General features: G+C 42.5%; 1 protein-coding gene across 1 annotated transcript in view; it reads right to left on the bottom strand.

Moving 5' to 3' along the window:
- CLSTN2 (calsyntenin 2) overlaps positions 1-21,272 on the bottom strand; it is a 647,862-nt gene that overhangs the window by 151,866 nt on the left and 474,724 nt on the right. Inside the window, exon 3 of the mRNA XM_021071127.2 lies at positions 32-227. Coding sequence (XP_020926786.1) covers positions 32-227 — 196 coding nt within the window. The remainder of the gene's footprint in view (positions 1-31; positions 228-21,272) is intronic.

Here is a 21,272-nt window from a genome sequence, read left to right as displayed (position 1 = left end):
GGGGTCCAAGGAACTCAGCCTGGCCACTCACTTGTGGGACTTCTTCCAGGCGGTCACCTGGGGTCCTGCGCCACAGTCATAGGCCTGGATGATGAAGGTGTACTCCTTCTGCAGCTCACAGTCGATGGGGCTCTTGGCGCGGAGCCGGCCCTCTCCCGACGTCTTGTTGAGCACCACGGCCTCGAAGGGCAGCTCCTGGCCGTGGATCTTGAATGCACAAATTTCTCCTGCAGGATGGAAGGCAGAGAGTGGAGATCCTGAGAACTGCTGAACAGAGCTTCTACTGGACCAGATTTGCAAACCCCAAACCTCCAGGCCACTTCAGACCCAGACCAACACATTCATTTCCTGGATGGTAAAATGGAAATGTCACCCATCCAGGGTACCCAGCAGGAAAAGCAGGGGAGTCATCGTGCAGGGGAGCTGGCTGATTGCCCCAGTCTGCCACTTTTCCTAGCAGGCTTCCTGCTTGCCCTCTGCCCAGCCTGAGATGAAGGAATTTGCCCACTGTCAAAAGACGATTTCAGGAAAAAGGAGAGAAAGCCCAAAGCTTTCATAGTCTTTTGTTCTGTGACAACATCCTCACTTCTTTTTTTTTTCTTTCTTTTTTTTCCTGGCCGTGCCTAAGGCATGTGGAAATTCCCAGGCCAGGGATCAAACCTGCTCCACAGCAGCAACACCTGAGCTGCTGCAGTGACAATGCCAGATCCTTAACCCACTGTGCCACAAGGGAACCCCCACATCCTCACTTCTTGAAAGTGTGCTCTGTGAAGCAGTGGCTTGGACAACATTTGGGAGCTTGTTAGGAATACAGACTCCCAGGGGTTCCCTGGTGGCTTAGCAGTTAAGGATTGTCATTGCTGTGGCTGAGTTTGGACCGTGGCCAGGGAAATTTGCGGCTGTGGCAAACAAAACAAAACAAATCAAAAAACCCAGACTCCTAGGTCCCACCCAGATCTCCTGAGTCAGGATCCATATCTTAATGAGGATCCCCAGGTGACCTGTTTGCTTGGTAAAAATATGAGCCACATTGCTCTGCTCTGTCCTTTACTCCTGGTTTAAACACCACCTGTTGCTGCAGTCCCCTCCCCCTCCCCCCTCCCTTCAGGTCTCTCACCTACCACTCCCCTATGGGGAAAGGGACAGAGGCCACTTGGAATTGCCATTTTCCCTCCAAACAGTGGGGGTGAGTCTCTGTGAGTTCCAGAATCCCCATGTAGCCAGAAAAGCCAACTTCTTAAAGAGCAGAACCTGTTGTGAAATGAGTGCATTTCTCTCCGTCAGCTGGGTTAATGTGTATTATAACTCTTTCTCTGTATTAGAATGATAAGGCCATGAAAATATCTTCATCTCAATTGATGGAAATTTCTTTCCCTTTCTTTCTTTCTTTCTTTCTTTCTTTCTTTCTTTCTTTCTTTCTTTCTTTCCTTTCTTTCTTTCTCTCTCTCTCTCTCTCTCTCTCTCTCTCTCTTTTTCTTTCTGTCTTCTGTCTTTCTAGGGCCCCACCCGTGGCAATGGAGGTTCCCGGGTTAGGGGTCCAATCACAGCTACAGATGCTGGCCTACACCACAGCCACAGCAAGGCCAGATCTGAGCTGCATCTGCAACCTACACCACAGCTCACGGCAATGCTGGATCCTTAACCCACTGGGGAAAGCCAGGGATCAAACCTGCGTCCTCATGGATGCTAGTGAGATTCATTTCTGCTGAGCCACAAAGGGAACTCCAGAAATTTATTTTTTGAACATGGACTTTAAGCCCTGTAGTCAGTGTCCTGGGAAGTACTGAAGATTTGAGACAGTCTCTTTCTGTGTTGAGGGAGTTTATGGGCTTGCTGGGGAGATGATGTGTAAGTGTCCAGAAAGACCATTCATAGTGCAAAGGGACATGTGAATGCCATGTGATGTGGGCAGCAAGGGGTTCTGCCACAGGCTCCTGGGGTGTAAAATGCAGGCTTGAGCCCAAGGGCCTGAGTCATAGCTCAGGTTTGCTACTTACTCCCTGATTTCATCAAATTATACTGTCTCTCTGGGTTTCGACTGTGTCACCTGTAAAAGAGCCCAGGATATAGTGTCACCAGGAGAACATTTACCTGACATGTCCCAACCCTGGTCTGACATTTTGCCCTAGCAGCACTGCTGGGACTGGGGTGAGGTGCCTATAGGGTACAGTTTAAGGCAGTCCTCACACTCAGGGTGACCAGGCACTTTCCCAGCTGTTCCAAAGAACAGACAAGAGTGAGGAGAAGGGATAATATGATTGCATGCCCCTTCTGTGTCAGGCACCGAGCTTTGTACCTCTGCCCAGGTGATCTTGTTTAATCCTCACAACAAACCTGCAAGGTAGATGCTGTACACCAATTTGTACAAATTAACAACAACAAAAAGGATCAGAGGAGCTATTACTTGCTCAAGGTCATAGAGCTCAAGTTGTAAACGCCAGGTAGGGCTGAGTGCTAACCCCACATTCTTTCTGCCCCGCCACAAAGTCTCCAAGCAGCCCCGTAACTCCTAAGGGGACCACCGAGGGGATGCCCTCCAGGAATGTTCGATATTCCCATTCAAGCCTCACTTTTTACATATAGGAAGCCCCCATCTTACTTATAGGAAGTGTGCCCTGATCTCTTACTAACAATGTTTTCTGAGATGGTCAATCAATACCAATTTTACCTTTAGGCTTTTGTTTTTTATTATTTCATCGATCCTCAATTTCATTATGAACACTCCATTTTCACTGCATTCCCTCCTAGCCATTTCTCAGATGTACTTGTGGAATAATAGGCAAGACAGACAGGGTGTTGGGTCAGGCTCTAACCAGAAGGCTGGTTCCTGCTCTGCTGCTGTTGCTCAGGCCTGTGCTGCCTCTGGGGCAAGGCCACCTCTGCAGCCTTCAGGGCAGGAGAATGGGTTCATCCCATCCTTAAGTGTCCTTTCTGCTGGGGTTGAAGGGATGGACTTCTGAAGTGCTTGTGGTGGAGTTCCATTCCAAGATCAAGGATAATACAGGAGTACTAGCAGAAAATGTGCTCAGCCTGGTTCTGGGGTGTTCTCTGGAGTACCCAACTACTGCCATGATTCTGAAGTAAGAGATAGATGGGTCCCAGGCTGAGCAACTGGACTCTGTTCCCTGTGGACAGATAACTTCAAGATAAAAACTGCATCCTGCATGGATAAAAGATCATCTCTTTCTCATTCTTGGGGTCAAGGAGACCTTTGGAACTACACATTTACGGAAAGGTTCCTCAGGGGTCAGAGAAAGGAGGGGCACCAGACCATAGTACATCCCGTCAACTTCCCAGAGACCCTCGTGCTGGAATCCATCCTGGCGAAAAGATGGACACGCACACAGGGGAAGACGCTGAGCCAGGCCGAGGGTGGGCTCAAGGCCAGACGGAGCAAGATGACTGGCCAGAGGAAGCCCAGGAGGACTGCCCCCACACAAGTGATTTAAACCACCTCCAAAGCATGTGCCAGTCTCTTCCTTTCTTGCTCTTTCTCTCTCTCTGTACCCCCACCATCATTGCTTGCCTGTGCCTTCTCCACCTCTTATCTTCTCTCCTCTCTTAATAACACTTACTTGCCTCACTACTCCTCAGTCTCTTTGCCAAATTCTTTCTCCAAAGGGACAAGTTTCGGGGACCTACATCAAGTGGTAAGAGTTCAGCGTTCTCACCACACAGCCACCTGGGATTGACTCGAAGGCCAATCAGACCATTTCTCTTTGAAAAGTCCAGTTAAACCTAAAATAAATGACAGTAATTTTCTGTTAGAGACATTTGATCACATTGAAAGTAGTTCTCAAGACTCAGAAAGCCTGAAGTGTCCTAGTGGCTCAGCAGGTTAAGGATCTGGCATTGTCCCTGCTCTGGCTCTTGATACTGCTGTGGTGTGGGTTCAATACCTGGCTCAGGAACTTCTGCATGGTGCAAGTGCAGCCAAAAAAAAAAAAAAAAAAAAAAAAAAAAAAAAAGACTCAGAAAGCCTGAACAAGAGGAAAGGGGAGGAAGGAGGAAAAGGTGAAAGAGGAGATAGAGGGGGAGATAAAGTAAACCTATGGGTGACATATTTTCATCAAGCTCAACTCAATGGAACCAGTATTTTTTGAGAGCAGAGTAAGCGTGAGGCACTGTGCTGGGCCTGGAGACACAAAGAAAAGGACTTGGATACCTTAAGGCATAAAGATACCCCATGCTCAAGTCCTCATAACCTCCTAGGAGAGACAGTAAAGTTCACAGGGCCATGCCATACTCCCTACGTTTGTAGTAGCTCAGAGGGAGATGGGACCCAGCCTCCTTCTAACAAAAACTAGAATTCATGTCACCCTCATTTATCTGACACTTGTGTTCTGGTTGCAAAAACATTCATTCACTTATTCATCGATTTGCTCACTTCATAAATGTTCATTAGGGACGATGCTCCCAGCCCTGGTGAAACAGTGATGAACAAAACCCACCCAGTCCGGGCCTATAAGCTGCTGGCCATCCAGTGGGGGAGGGAAATAAGGAATCATCATCCCCTTCCTTCATGAAGAATGGTGCTTGTGGTATGTATGCTGAAGAAGGGCTACCTGGTGCTGTGCAAGTTCTGACCCCGTCGGGCTGGGCAGAGAAGTCTAACCTAAGGCTGTGATGGCTGAGCTGAGGTCACAGCAAGAGGATGAGGGAGGCACCCAGGCCACGAGGGATGGAGCTGGGTTTCAGGTACAGGGGGCAGCACACCGTAGCACACAGGAGGGGAGCAGGGGTTGCAGAGGTCTATGTGGCAGGAGGGGCCATGGGCAGAGCCAGCTTCAGGGGTGGGCAACCTGAGAGGTATATGAGGGTCCCTGGCTCAAGAGGGCTCTGAGTGTGCTGTCGCCATGCTGAAATTCTTACTAATTTTATCTTCGAACTTGGGTTTTGTAAATGAAGTTGGCTGTTTGGACAATGGATCATGTCCCAGGCAGAGGTGGTGTGTGCCATACACATGCCTTCCTGTTCCTTGCTGTTCCCTGTCCCATCTGTAGCTAGGGTTCAGGATGACCCATGAGCAAGCATTCTGGTGGACCCAAGAGATGGGGGACTTTGGGGGGACCCAGTGAGAACAAGGTAAGCATATGACTACAACTAAATAATCAGTAATTGGGGAGCTGACAGCCCCAAGAGGCTACCCCTCCTGCTTGAACCAACATTGTTTTGAACACAGGAAGAAGGCAAAGATGTTTTGAGAAACATGATCATCCCTTGATAATTTGTTAAAATGACAAACTATTACATTTAGAATGGATAAGCACTGAGACACCCCCCCCCCCCCGCCGCCCGCCCTGTACAGCACAGGGAATTACATCCAGTCTCTTGGAATAGAACATGATGGAAGATAATATGATGAAAAGACAAACACACACATATGTATGTATATATATATGATTGGGTCACTATACGATACAGCAGAAATTGGCACAACATAGTAAATCAACTTTACTTTAATAAAATGATAATAAAAAAACAAAAAGAAACATGATCAACCAACCAAAGAACCTTGGCATATCCTTTCTTACTAGGTTATTTCCCCTTAGTAGCTAACAACTTTTACTGAAAATGATGACAGAGAGGAAAAGGAAAGATGAAACCATCCATTGTTCCTTTTGTTTTCACCCCATCCTTACTATCAGCAAGCCAAAGGCAGAATATGCACATATCAAGAAGTGATTATGGTTTGCGTGGCATTTATAATGCTCTGGTGAAGAATTAAATGCATGCACATACATGGGCTAGGACATGCAAATTCTGTAATTTTCAGAGATTCAGCACAGCAGGTAACTGCTTTCCTATTTGCATTTAAAACTGGCATTAAGCCTTATAAAGACAGACTGGAAGAAATGTCCCAGGATCCAGTCTTGAGGAGAACTGATATTTAATACTGTAGTTCTGAGCATCTGTGTATTACACGTTCAACCGTCTTGATCTTTTACGAAGCCTGTTGCTAGAATTCGTTATTACTAATAAAGCACTGTAGTGGAGGGTGATGTATTTTTAAAATGGTTTCCATATAAAATATATCACGTTTAAGAACGACAAACACCATTGGATATCTCTTAAAATACGGCACAAACTTGGAGTTCCTGTCATGGCGCAGCAGAAACAAATCCGACTGGGAACCATGAGGTTTCGAGTTTGATCCCTGGCCTCACTCAGTGAGTTAAGGATCTGGCGTGGCCGTGAGCTGTGGTGTAGGTCACAGATGCAGCTCAGATCCTGCCTTGCTGTGGCTGTGGTGTAGGTCAGCAGCTGTAGCTCCAGTTTGACCCCTAGCCTGGGAACCTCCATATGCCATGGGTGCGGCCCTAAGAAGCAAATAAATAAATAAATAAATAAAATATGGCACGAATAAACTTATTTATGAAACAGAAACAGACTCACAGACATAGAGTCTTGTGGTTCTCTACAAGTAAGGGAGGGAGGGATTGGGAGTTTGGGGTAAGCAGATGCAAACTATTATACATAGAATGGTCAAACAATAAAGTCCTATGGTTTAGCACAGAGACCTGTATTTAATATCCTGTGATAAGTCATAATAGAAAAGAACATAAAAGAATGTATATATGTCTGTATAACAATCACTTTGCTATACAGCAGAAATTAACACAATGTTGTAAATCAACTATACCTCAATAACATAACAAATTTAAAAATTACTTTTAAAATCTTGTTTCCATTCTGCTTTCTTGGGTGGGAGAACTGTGTGCCAGGACCTATGTGTGGAAGTGCTGTGCACATGAACTTTGGACTAGTGATGGGCTCTGTCTGGAAGTGGGGACAGCAGCATGGGGCTATCTCACAGTGGCTCTGGTCTCAGGTGGCTGAACTCAGTTTCACCAGGAGTCCTCTTGAGGGGCCAGCCCAGAAGATGAGCCCCAGTGCCTGGGTGGGCATGTGGGTCCAGTCCCTCATCACCCGCCTCCACCTCACAATTACCTTTTCCTTTGTAGTAACACACCTCCCATCACACCAGCAGAAACTGGTCTAGTTGTCTTTTAATTCTTCCCATAAGATTGTGGGGGAAATCAATGTTTGAATGAATGAGCAAACGAATGAATGAACAATTTTTTTAATTTTAATTTTTATTATAAAATGTGCTTATTTTTATTATAAAAATATGTCAAAGTTCCTTGGCCAGGTATCTAACCTGAGCCACAGCAGTGACAACATCAAATCCTTAACCACTAGACCACCAGGGAACTCCTGGAATTACTTTATTAGAATGCATATTTTCCCTAACCTTGAATACCATTGAACAATAGATCTGATTCGACTTTCCAGGTGAGGAAACTGAGTTTCAGGGAGAGTAAGTGGTTCACCAAAGGTCACTTTGATAATAAGGAGCAGATCAAGGACTGATATCGAGACACTTTGAGTCTAAATCCTGTGCCCTCTATTCTTTCCTGTTGCTTATCCCTGGGTGGGTGTGACATTCTAGGAGAGAGGTCTTCAAAATGTGATCCATGGACCTGTCAGGTCCCCAAGGCCCTTTCTGCAGGGTCCATAAATTCAAAATCATCATCCTATTAACACCAAGACGTTATATGTCTTTTTCACTGTGTTGACATTTGCACTGATGCTATAAAAGCAATGGTGAATAAAAGTACAGGTGCCCTAGTAGCACCTGACTGCATTTTACGTGACATACAGTCAGAGTAAAAAGAAAGAAAGAAGTAAGGCCAATTTCACTTGAGAATGACTTTAATGATGCAGTAAATGCTACCGATTTTATTAAATCTCGACCCTTGAGTACAAGTATTTTAATAGTCTGTGTGACAAAATGGAAAGTACACATAAAGCATCTTTGTAGAGCAAAGTATGCCGGTTCGCCTCTAGGAAAAGCATTTGTGTGATTTAAGTTGAGTGAGAGCTGAACTAGGACTTTTTTGTAGAGTAAGCTGTTTTTCCTGAAAAGAATGATTGACAGAAAAACTATGTTTATTCAAACGTGAGTGTGTGGCAGACTTTCTTTCAAAGGAAGCCTGTCACTTCAAGGAAAAGAACTCGCAGCATTTGTTGCCGATGCTAAATTTGAGGCTTCAGTTTTGGAAAGTCTGTGTCTGCCACCACGAGCCGGACAATTTGCCAATGCTTTAATACTTTTCTGATGAAATGAGTGTGATATGTGACTGTTGTTGTATAATGACATAGGTCAACTTTGGAAACAACCATAAGTCAGTATCTTCTAAGTGACCAGTGCATATAGTTAAGGAGTTACATATGTTAACCTGTAATGTGTTTGTTATTGTGATTTTTTTTTTTTTTTTTTGCCTTTTTTTAGGGCTGCACCTGCAGCATATGGAGGTTCTCAGGCTAGGGGTCTAATCCGAGCTGCTGCCGCCAGCCTACACCAGAGCCACAGCAACTCGGGATCTGAGCCATGTCTGTGACCTACACCACAGCTCACAGCAAATCCAGATCCTTAACCCACTGACCGAGGCCAGGGATCCAACCTGCAACTTCATGGTTCCTAGTCGAATTCGTTTCCGCTGCGCCACAACGGGAACCCCATGTTATTATGATTTTTAAATAAACTAATAAATAAGCATTTGAAAGTTTCTCAATTTTAGATTCTACTACAGTAAACATCAGTAGATAAAACCCCACATAGACGAAAGCTCTTTAGGGTCATTAGCAATATAAGGGCATAAAGGAGGCATGAAACCAAAAAGCTTATCATTTACCAACCACAGTTTCCACCCAGATCATGATTCCTTATCTTATTCCTGATACTTGAAACATGATCCACCACCTCTCAGAAAACTCCCAATCTCAGAGCAATTCAATTTTCTCTGCACTCAAAGCTGGGGCATTTGTAGTGAGAGTAACCAGGCAAAGCTCAATGCCCACAGAGTGCTGGGGGCAGGGGGACCTCATTTCTACACATTCGTCCAAGCACCGACGGTTAACATCTGGCTCTGGAGCCAGATAGGCTGGGCTCAGATCCTACCTCTATTCACTACCCATGTCACCTTGGGCAAGTCACTTCCCTCTCTGTGTCTGTTTTCTCATATGAAGTAGGATGATATTAGCAATAGCTACCTCGTAGTGCTGTTGGTTGTTGGAAGGACTAAATGAATTACTGTAAGCAAAGCACTTAGCAAGGCTTGGCATGGAGTATAACAAGGCCTGGCACAAAGTACTACATAATACAATTCCATATAATGGCAGTAAGTACCCTCCTCACTGTCACTATATGGAAGAAAAGCCGCATACTTCTGGCAAACACCCTGTTCATGTCTGAGAACGGAAGACGCCAGATGTGGAGATCATTTCACCATCAGAAATATTTTGAGGAGTTTCCATTGTGGTCCAGCAGTAAAGAAACCAACTAGTATCCATGAGGACATGGGTTCGAACCCTGGACTTGCTCAGTGGGTTAAGGATCTAGCATTGCTGTGGCTGTGGCCTAGGCTGGCAGCCACAGCTCCAATTCAATTGCTAGCCTGGGAACTTCCATATGCTGCAGGTGTGGCCCTAAAAAAAAAGCCAAAAAAAAAAAAATAGAAATATTTTGAATGTATGTCACATGTGCCATTAAGAAATAGTCTGGCTCCTTGAAGCATCTCACACTTATTCAGCCGCAGCATACATATTTTTGCTTTCCTGAATATTGTTGGCCAACAACTGCATACTACACATTTGCAAAATCTCATCCAGGGCCTGTACAGTATTGAAGGGGTGGGGTGTTGCTCCTCTGTTTGATTTTGCTCATTACAATGACCAGAGTTTGCTAATGGCCTTGAATGGGCAGGAGTCAAGGGTGCTAAATGTCCCCCTCTGAGCAGGTGAGTCTTTGCCTCCAAGAATCTTACCTGTAGCATCCCCTTGAGCAGCACTGTACCCCACGCATGCAGCTAGTCTTGCTGGAGAAAACACTAGGCCAAGTTCACCACCCAGGTTTGAGGAAAAGCATAGATCTTGCCAAGGATTCTCCTCCAGATTGGTGAGGTCCCTCCAGATGGAGGATGGTACTATCTGCTACCAGCTGCACGGTCTGGGTCTGTCCTCCCAGTGTACATACTTAGCAGGCAGGGAACACCAACTATACCGCCACAGGGCTGGGCAGAAGGATTTCTTAAAGTGTATACTACACCTCCACACAGAGCCATCTGTAGTCACTTTAGGTGTAATAAAATGGGAAAGGACAAATGCTAATCACACCATGAGGTAATCATGCTCAGAATATCAAATCAGGGCTGAATTGAGAAATCTATACTTTAAAAAAAATTGATTTTAAACCCTGCTACTTCAGATAAAAGCTTGAAATTTCCAAAAGTAGAAAGCTAACGGGAAAGGTCCAATGGAGTGTTCTTGAACTTGGTTGCTCCCTCATGTGTCTGGGTGGCAGGGAGATCTCAGACAGGCCAACCAACACAGGCAGGTGGCCTTGGTCTGACTCTCAGCTCTGCTCTTCTCAGCTGTATGACCTTGGGTGGTTCACGAGTTCCTCTTCATTACAACTCAGGAAAGAGCCATGCCTAATCCTGAACATACCGTGAGGCTGCAATGACATACTAAATGTGAAAGAACTTCGGGAAGCATAAAGGTCTATCTACCTTTTATTATTACAATTACAATAAATCCTGCCTCAAAGCCTGCATAGCTAGAAATGTATTGGCAACTTACTTTGTTTCTATTAGAAACCAAAGGTGGGGGTAGGGGGTGTCAGCATTTACAGCTTTCTGTCTACTTAGTATTGAGCAAAAATAAAACACACTCTTTAACTTAAGAAGTCATTTTCATTTTCCTAAAGCTTTGTGCTGAGATCAAAATCCCCCTCCTTTTGGGAGATGAACACAGCACTGTTATTTTGTTGCTGAAAAACCAAAGAAGACAATGCATTTTTCCTCCATTAGCAATATTGTTGAAAGAATAAATGATGTAGCAGCTAATGTATATGCGAGAGACCAGGAAAGGCCCCCCAGGGCTCAGGTAGTCACCATCCGGTGGAAGAGATGTCGGTCGGTCATATGGTCCGGCTGTGCCCATGATCTGGAGGTTCAGGACTCCAGGTCCAAAAATGTGCGGTAGTCATCATTCACTCAGTAAATCTTCCCTGGCCATAAATAATATAGTAAGAAGAAGAATGCAAGTAATAATAAGGTGTAAAATTCACTGTAACTCACATTTATTGGGTGTTTACAATGAACCAGACACTTATTTAGGACTACAGCGAAAACGAGTGGCCTGCTTCTCTGCATGTGCTGACCTGCCTGGCCAGGGATGGGAGGTTTGGGTGAACCAGAGAGACCAGCTCTGTTTTCATGGACAGGAAAAAGAGTCAGATGCACAAAGAAGTGAATGCAGGAAAGTACTGTTGAGGCTGCGGTCGATGTCTGTTCTGGGTGCTGTGAGAATACAAATGATGAGGAATCAGTCAGTCGCACCCCTAAATACTCCCAGAATCAGTTGTGGCTGTGGTGTAGCCCCTCCAGAGGAACACTGTACCTGCAAGGAAGCAAGCTTTTCAGCCTAAGTAACTCTGCTGAGACACGAGTTACTGTTGAACACTTTCTCTTTACCACCGTGTTTCAGTGCTTCTCTTTCCAAGAGAAGGTTAGTATAGGGCAGTGCCTAAGACTTGAGTAAACCTAGATTCGAACCCGGACTCTTCACTTGCCTTCTCTGAAACTCCAAGAAAGTCCATCGTTCCCATACCTCCATGTCCCCATATGACAATCAGAACAGTATATTTTCTTTCTGAAGCTGAGAATTTACTCTGGCACCATCTGGGTTGAGAGATTTGTGTAACACTATGTAATTGAATTCTCCCCACAGCTGTATGAGGGAGTCGGCAGAAAGTGATGGCAGCACATCAAATGGCCTCTTTTCTGGTTCCACCACTGTGACCTTACCTGTGTTAGTGACCCTTAGCCTCCTGCTGACCTCATTGGCTGAACCCAGGTGCTGCAATTAGGGTCAGATTGTAGGTAAGAGGAGGAAGGGAGCAAGGCAACTGCATTGAGTAGGACAATGACTATGTCTATAATGGCTGGATTTTTAATCATTGACAAGAGAGTGTTTTAAGCCCTGGGTCTCAAAAATTACTTCTTGGATTACCGGATGGGAATAAATACTTTTCCCTTTGCCAAGCAGGAATGTGGATGTGTCAAATAAGGGTAGAGAATCTTATTTAAAAAATGAAGGGGAAAAAAAGCCACGAAGGGGTCTTGTCGGCCCGTAACTGTTGGGTGCTGGTGAATCAGACACACTTCATAATCATTACCCTGGACTCTATCTCAGCTAACTCTTTTTTTAGGGAACATATGGATGTTGAAACAGCAAGAAGAGTGAAAAAGTCCCATACAAATGCAATGGCTCTTTACTGCTATCCAATCATCTGTATTAACAACATTTTTGTAAGGATCTACTTCCTGTGACAAGGGAATCATACTAGGTACTGAGGTCCCCAGAAGCCTAAGGCTCTGTCTTTACTCTCCTGGGGCGCAAGATTATATTTCAGAAATAGAAGCTATATATTGGACCAAATAAATTAGGTATGAGTAAATAAATTAAAGGTGTTTGTGGTTAATGAGTGCTAATGAGTTCTCAAGATATAGAGGCTGAATAGTGCAGCCTCCTCAATTAACCAGAGGAAGACCTAATAATATTCAAAGAGAGTTGGTACAAATCATGCTGATAGCTAAAATCTTTAAAATCTCTTTCTGTCCCCCTTTCCTCTGTGTGCAGACAGGGGCCACACACTTAACCTCAAGACTGAATCAGTCAGAGGTTCAAACCCAGATTTTTTTAAAATTTATTTTTGCCCTCTACCTTATTCTGATTTTTCTCTGATCTACAGTGTCTTTCAGACTTGGATGGACAAAGGGGTAAAGCTTCTCTCCAAAGAATAACCTGTCGAATGCTCTACTCTGCACTTTTCAGCATGGAAGCCACTAGTCACAATGCAGCTCTTGAGCACTTGAAATGTGGCTGGTGGGGCTGAGGAATTGGATTCTTAATTTTATTTAATTTTTATCACTGTGAATGTAAATTTAAGGACAGATACTCAATATAATTACTGGGAAACTTTTGAGTATGTTTTGGTACGGATTTAAAAGGCTTTTAGGAGTTCCCTTGTGGCTCAGCGGGTTAAAGATCCAATATTATCACTGCAGTGGTAGGGTCACTGCTGTGGCACAGGTTTGATCCCTGCCTTGGGAACTTCCACAAGCTGCAGGTGCAGCCATAAATAAATAAATAAAGACTTCTACATGAAGAAAAGAATGTGAAATTCTCATTAGCTTTTCTATTTGATAACACATTTAAATCACAATATTAGGTATTTTGGGTTATATAAGATATATTAGTAAAATCAATTTTACCTATTTATTTTTACTTTTTTAGTGAGGCTACTAGAAAATAGATAGTATGTATGTTCTTGAATTATGTTTCTGTTGGACAGTGCTGCTCTACATTATTAATAATATGCATCATTGAAGGCTAATTTTTCCATAAAAATAAGTATAAAGTAGAGAGATGTTCTAACTACAGATTGTTCTGCTTTAATGTTGATTTTTATTTCTTAGCATGATCCCTAATATTTAGGAGATTGCTCCAACTTAAAAAACAGCCCATTTGGCCCTCTTTGGATGATTAAGCCAAATTTAGCTCAAGTTCCCAAAGTGCTGATTGTTAGGCCTTGAACTGGCATTGCCTCTTAATGACTGCTCAGGTTGTATTGTTATAGGACCAAAAGTATTTTGAAATTTTAATGACCTTGAATATTTAAATAATAGCACATTGGTCATGTATGCAAATTCAAATACATGTACTGACAAACAATTTTTATTAATTACCAGCTAAGGCAGAAGTCTTTTGGCAAGAGAATTCTAGTTTGTAATTTACTTAGTCACTAGAATTGAGAATGTAGAATCCTTTATAAAGAAAATTTTATTTTTATAAAAGAGATTTAATAATATTCCATTTGCACTCTATTAATACTGAAATAATAATTTTGTTTGTTTGTTTGTTTTATCTTTTCTAGGGCCACACTTGCAGCATATGGAGGTTCCCAGGCTAGGGGTCTAATAGGAGCTGTAGCCGCCAGCCTATGCCAGAGACACAGCAACTCGGGATCTGAGCCGTGTCTGCAACCTACACCACAGCTCACGGCAAATCCGGATCCTTAACCCACTGAGCAAGGCCAGGGATCGAACCCACAATTTCATAGTTCCTAGATGGAGGCATTTACCACTGAGCCACAATGGGAACTCCTGAAATAATAATTTTATAAAATAATAATTATATATCAAACAAGTCATATTCTGTCAATATTCTTATTGTACTTTTTCCAATTAGAATTATTCAGAGCCACACAAAATGTAATGCATTGGGCTCATTTCTCTGTAAATAAGGGGAGAGAACACTTGAGACTGTAAAATCTACAAGTAAAGGGGCCTAAGGTGTTCTGCTTCTGATGCGGGTTCCTAACACAGACTCTCACAACAACACCTATAGTCCTGAGAAAATACCAGCCCTCCCTCAAAAAACAAACAAACAAACAACAACAACAACAAAACCCACGAAAAACCTAAGGGTCTGGAGAGTGATTAAAAATAGGCAGATTTTAGAGAACAGTGGAAAATCAGAGGACGCTATCAACACTGGGTGATTTTCTGTTTTTTAAATTATTTTTTAAAAAATTGTGGAAAATATATATAACAAAATTTAATGTCTTAACCATTTCTCCCTGTGAATTTCAGTATTACTAAGTACATTCATGAGTTTTCTGTTTTGATTCTTTGCCTTGAAGTCAGCTATGGCCCTGGTGGGGCAGAGGGGCTAAAACTCTGATAGAAAGCCTGTTGTATTTCTATCCAGGTTCACAGGAATCTGGAGTGGGAGGAAGGAATTTTAGAGTGGAGTGAGCCATGGAAGGGGAAGCTTAAACTCTATGAGTAAACCTCACCCAAGTCTCTAGTTGGCCTCAGAATAACGCATGTGGGGGCAGACGGAAAGCCATCTGCACAGAGATCTGAACTGCTGCCCACAGCAGGCAAGAGAGAGTTTATAGTTTGGGTTGAACTAAGTTAATTGCTTATTAAAACAAAACACCACCAATTTTTGAAGGGCTATGACAATCCAGAGTCCTCTTGAAATAACATTCAAAACCACCAGGATGCAATTCAAACTTACTCATAACATGGTCAGGAAAATGTGACCTTTTCTCAAAAACAGGGACCAACCCCAAGATAACTCAGCTATTTGCATTCTCTAACAAGATCATTAAGTTCTTATAAGGTATGTAAGGCTATAAAAGAAAATATGTTTATAATTAATGAAAAGACAAATACAGGAAAAAGAATCAAATACAAATTCTATAACTAAAGGAGATAATATTTGAAATAAATTATTCACTGATGGACTTCATGGCAGAATGCAGATGACAGAAGGAAGGTCAATGGATGTATGACAGATCAATATAAAAGTAGCCAACCTGAGGAAAAGAGAGGACAAAATTAGAAAGAATTACACAGAGCCTGGTCAACAGTGAGAAATATGAATTAGAAAGAGAAAAATATTGAAGAAAAATATAATCTCAGGGACCTATGGGTTGATGTCAAAAAGCTAACATAACAGGTAATTGGGGTCATAGGAAAGAGAGGAGATGGAGAATGAAGCAAAAATAATAGGCAACGAAATAATGGCTGAACACTTTCCACATCTGGTGAATGACATATATTTACATGTTCAAGAGGCCAGTAAATCCCAAGAGGACTAAAGATGAGTAAAACCACACTTATGCACATCAAAGCCAATGAGAAAGAGAAAGCAGCCACAGAAAGATGACATTTGATACAGAGGAACAATGATTACAATGTCTGTGAACGGATCATGACCATGGAAACTAGAAGGCAGTGGAACAACATCTTTAAAGAACTAACACCATAAAACAAAAAACGAAAACAAACCACCCTGTCCATCTATCATTTTATAATAAGGGAAAGTAGCCTTCAAGAAGGAAGGTGAAATGAAGACATTTTTAGATTATCTCCACTAGACTGGGCCTACTAGAAATGTGGAGGAATTTTTTTCTGGCAAAAGAGAAATGATATTGGGGAAAACATGGGTCTTTGGGGATGAAGGAAGATCAACAGGAATCATAAATCAGCGTAAATCCAAAAGATAATTTTCCCCTACTAATTTGCTTAAAATATATATTTTTAAAGTACTCTTTAGAGCAAAATTATAACATTGTCTGTGGGGCTTATATATAGATGCAACACACACATGACTGCTGTAGCACAAAGGATGACAGGAGAGGGCTGGTTAACGAACTGATATGGTTGCAGGTTTTCTGCTGTTTGCATGAAGCTGTAAAGTAACAATTCTAGGATGGCTATGAAAATTTATAGATATAGATAAAGAGCAAGTAGCCACTAAAAAAATGAAAAAAGGTATAGCCAAACTCAATAGATAAGTGAAATTCTAAAGAATATCCAAATAATCCCAAAGAAGGCAGGAAAGGGGCAACAGAGAAACAAGCATCATAGGCTAAACAGAAGACGAATAATAAAATAGTAGATTGAACTCCAATCATATCAATCATTATAGTAACTATTCCAATAAAAAGGCAAATGTTATCAGAATGGATAAAAACAGAAGACCCGGCTATAGTCATGTTGTCTATAAGAGATGCACTCCAAATTAAAAACACAGATAGGTCAAAAGGAATGGGTGAGAACGAATCCAGTACAAATAGCAGGTGTTGGAAGACTGAAGCAGCTAAATTCTTATCAGATGAAACTGATAGCAAACAGAGATTATTGCTAAAGAAGGACTTTTTTAACTGTAGAGGGAAGACGTAGTGATCATAAAAGCATATGCACCTAATTATAGATCCCCCAAAACACATGAAGTAAAAATGGAGAGATTTAAATGGAGAAGTAGACAATTTGACAACCACAGTAGGAGGATTCCAGTAAGGGAGAGAACAACTAGACAAAAAACTATCAATAAAGTCATAGGTAATCTAAATAACACTATCAACTGTTCCAGCTGCTATTTATAGAACACTACATTCAACTGCAAACTACTCATTCACTTCAACCTCACATGTCATGTTCACAAAGACCATATGCTTTCCAGAAAACAATGCAATCAAGGAAAAGGCTGAAATAGAAATCTGTTCTCTGATCACAATGTGATTAAATTGGAAACTGCTAACATTTAACGGTAAGAGATCTGGAGAAATAGGTATTTGGAAATTGAACAATACACATTTAAACAGTATGTGAATCAAAGAAGAAATTGAAAGGGATATTGGTAAACGATTGGAGCTGACGATAATATGGAAACAATTTATGCAGATGCAGATAAATCTGTGCTTAGAGAGAAATTTATAGTGTTAAGTGCGCATGTTATAAAAGAAAAAGATCTAGGAGTTCTCGTTGTGGCGCAGTGGTTAACAAATCCAACTAGGAACCATGAGGTTTCGGGTTCGATCCCTGGCCTTGCTCAGTGGGTTGGGGATCTGGCGTTGCTGTGAGCTGTGGTGTGGGTCGCAGACGTGACCGGGATCCTGCGTTGCTGTGGCTGTGGTGTAGGCCGGTGGCTACAGCTCCTATTAGACCCCTAGCTTGGGAACCTCCATATGCTGCAGGAGTGGCCCTAGAAAAGGCAAAAAAAAAGAAAGAAAAAGATCTAATATCAAGAAGGTAGGAAAGAGAAGAGTCAGGTAAATCCAAGGTAAGTATATTTTTAAAACTCTATTGATTATTATCATATTTAAATCCTATTAAATAATTCAATAATTTTTATAAAAAGCCCTTCCCCCATAGAAAACTCCACTCTAGGCCAGGATTGTTTCATTAGAAAATTAATTCTACCATATATCCAAAGAAGAAAAACACCAACCATACATGACTTGTTTATAGGAAATAGAGGAGGAAGGAACATCTCTTTTTAAGGCGCTGGTATGACCCCAATACTAAAGCCTGATACAGACATCAACAGCCATTGTGAGTAAAGGAAATTACAGACCTCTACCTGTCATGAACATAAACACAAAAATCCTTCATAATATACTAGCAAATTTAACCCCATTCTGTAATAAAAAGGACTATGACTAAGTAGAACTTATCCCAGAAATGCAAGATCCAGTCAGTGTCATTCACTGTATTAATGGGATAAAGGAGAAAAACCACAGGGTCTTGTCAGTAAACATAAAAAAGACTTTGCTGAAATTCAACACCTGCAGGTAATAAAATCTCCCAGTAAACTAGAAATAGAAGAAACTTGTTCAACCTGATAAAGGGCATTCGTGATTAACCTACAGCTATCATAGTAATGATAGAATATCAAACTCTTTCTTCTTAAAATCAGGAACAAGGTAGGAGGACTGCTGTCCTTTCTGCTATAATACAGAGACAATTACTGATTATCCAATATGGACATCAAAATTGATTTGCAATTTTGATTCCTGAGTGTTTATTTTATGCTAGGTACTGTGCCAGTGGCTGTAGAGCAACTCTTTGTGCAAGTAGCAATGAGAAGACTGGAGCACAGAGAGGTTAAGAAACTTCCCCAATGTCACAGAGTACCCATAAGGCAACATTTACATTCAGATGCACCCGTCCTCAGAGTTGGCCTCTCATCTCAACCATCTTCTAAATAGTATACTAATAGGTATCATTATAGGAATCTGGAGGTAGGGAAAGCCTTTGCGTCTGGCTTCTTCATACACTCTCCTCCCACAGGCCCAGAGGCAAAAACAACTGCTGACACTGGTCCACCAGGGACAGAGCAGGCACAGGCTAAAAGGTAGGTGGTTTCCAGGAGATGCTAGAAAGAGCCGCTGCCTGATTTATGCATCTCCATCAGAGACGCCACGCTATCCATCACCAGCTATATTCAAATCACAATGGTATTTTGCTACTCAAAGTGAGTCTAATTTGCTCATTTTCATTATTTAGAGGCAGTTAATTAAAAATCCAGCCGATATTTATTTTGCTCCCTTCACATCACCAGTGATTTCTTGCTGCTGTGCTTTCACGGCATTACAGTTTTATGACTTGCCACGGCCTGTAGTGGGTTTCTTATGGTTGTGTCTCCCATTATTTTAATTTCAAGCAAGACATTAAACTGCTGTGTTAAGAATTTCAGCCACTGCTGGTGAAGCGTGAGGAACAACTGCGGTGCTCATCTTAATACAGAGAGCAGGCACTACTGGGTTATACGCCAGGGAGTGGACCCTGGTCCCTTCTACAAGGAGAATGGAGGGAGGGGCTTGGCTTTGGGGCAAGCAAAGGATTGACCTCAAAGTTATACCAGCTAGAAACTGACAAGCTTAACCCTATTTCCATCCAGCCATTTCATTATCACCTAACGATGGAGAAGGATGCCAAAAAGTGGCCTGTGTCAACAGTAATGTTTCACCAAAGGTAAAGTTTTATTTCTTTGGAGGCATGCTAATTTTGCAATTCACTCTATAAAATATCTCGATATCTCTGAATATGAAATTAATGTTTATCTTTGCCTCTTCGAGTAGAATTAATATTCTGAGAAAATGTGACATGCTTATCTGTCATGCTTGGCGAGGGCCACTTCAGATAGAGAGAACTTCTGCTCTGAAATTGCTGGGTGAAGGTTAAAATATCAGAGAGTCAAATGGCAACTAATGCATAATCTGGAAATTAAGAAGGAAGGAAAAAAAAAACACTAACAAGTAAGTTTTTGCAGTTTATTTGCAAATAGGAACCTGTGGAAACAGAAAGGCTTGAAAGCTGCCCAACTGAGAGGTTAGTAAGCAGCTGCTATTACCACCAGCAGCCTTTGTTCCTAAGGAAATGAGGCATCTTAGTTGTTTCTGAGGTCAGCTAACAAAGTATCTACCAGGAGAACTCCTATACACGCTTCAAAACCCAGTTTTAAAGTATTGCCTTCTTTGAGGAGACGGCTCTGGCTTCTCAGGCTGAGATGGGCACCACTTCCTTGGTGCTCCCTCTCTGCCCCAAGCTTCCCCACCTCCCCGCACTTTTCCTCCTGCCTTGGCAATTGTTTCCACACATCTTTTTTCCCTATGGAGCTTCTGAAGGCAAGAATCTATACTTATCTCCCTGACTTTACTGCTTAGCTTAAGGCCTGACTTAATATAAGTGCTTAGGGAGGAAAACTGGTATGATGGTTAAGGCTAGAGTCTTTGGAACCAGCATGACTTGGCTTCAAGTACCAGCTCTAACATTCCTAACTCTGCGAACATGGGTGGGTGAAATGCGTTAACTTCTCTAAACCTCAATCCTCTCATCCATACAATGGGAATAACAACAGAACCTATATATTGGGCTCTTGTCAAGTATGAATCACCAAGGTAAAGAGCAGAAAGCACTGACATGGAGAAAGCGCATGCTAAATGTTGGCAACTGCCCACATCAGTGGTAGCACCTTTGCCCTGAAGCTGAAACTCATTTTTTTCTAATTTCAACCTCCCAGGAGAGAAAGAGCCTCAGAGAAGGTCACTATCCAAGAGAGAGAAAGATCCCAGCAAGGCCGTCTCTAGGACCCCACCTCCAGGTTTCTCTTTGCCAGTTGTCAAGCTCTTTCCTCCTTCGCCCAGTCATTTCAAGCTCCTTCACTCAGTCATTTCAAGTCTCAGACTCCCACTTGCTTCTGGGACTCTGTTCCATGATCCATCTCTGGTGGGCTGCCATTCCAGGTGCCAGGACTCCTCTAATGCCTGATGCCCTCCCTGAGCTCACCTTGTGGCTTCTTCTGAGCTGGATACACAGCTGCATCCTTCCCAAATCCACTGGGCCCTGAGCATGCTGCCTGCATGATCTTACAAACAACTCACTTCCAGAAGGTAGGTATTCACCCCATTTTACAGATGAGTCGACTGAGGCACAGAGCAACCAGGTGACTTGTTCAAGGTCACACTGGGCCATGTTTTCCTGGCTCTGGTGCTCAGGCTTTACACCAAGCTGTCCCCTTGTACGGCACAGCCTCTGAAATCGATCAACAACTTGCAGGTATAGAAGACCTCGCATTTCCACACCTTGACATGTTCTGCCCACAATCCATATCTTGTACTGAAGTTCCCAAATGTTCAGGTGGGGAACCCCAAAGGGGCAGGGGCATATTTTAAATGTTTAATTCAAGTTAAGGCAAGTGTCAGGAAAATCCATATTTCCAGCTGCAGAAGAAAGAGAAATGGCAGCCCAATCGATATTACAGAAGTATATGGACTCTTTTACTGTTCTATCAATTCTTGGAGCTAATAAGTCAGCATCTCAGGGGGCAGCTTCATAGTTTAA

The sequence above is a fragment of the Sus scrofa genome, chromosome 13 (assembly GCF_054392235.1).
Source record: "Sus scrofa isolate SSC_HxYL_T2T_F1_AM1 chromosome 13, Sscrofa_HxYL_maternal_Yorkshire_Landrace_v2.0, whole genome shotgun sequence".
NCBI classification, from domain to species: domain Eukaryota; kingdom Metazoa; phylum Chordata; class Mammalia; order Artiodactyla; family Suidae; genus Sus; species Sus scrofa.
The sequence above is the reverse complement of the archived record's forward strand: the minus strand, read 5'-3'. Positions and strand labels throughout refer to the sequence as shown.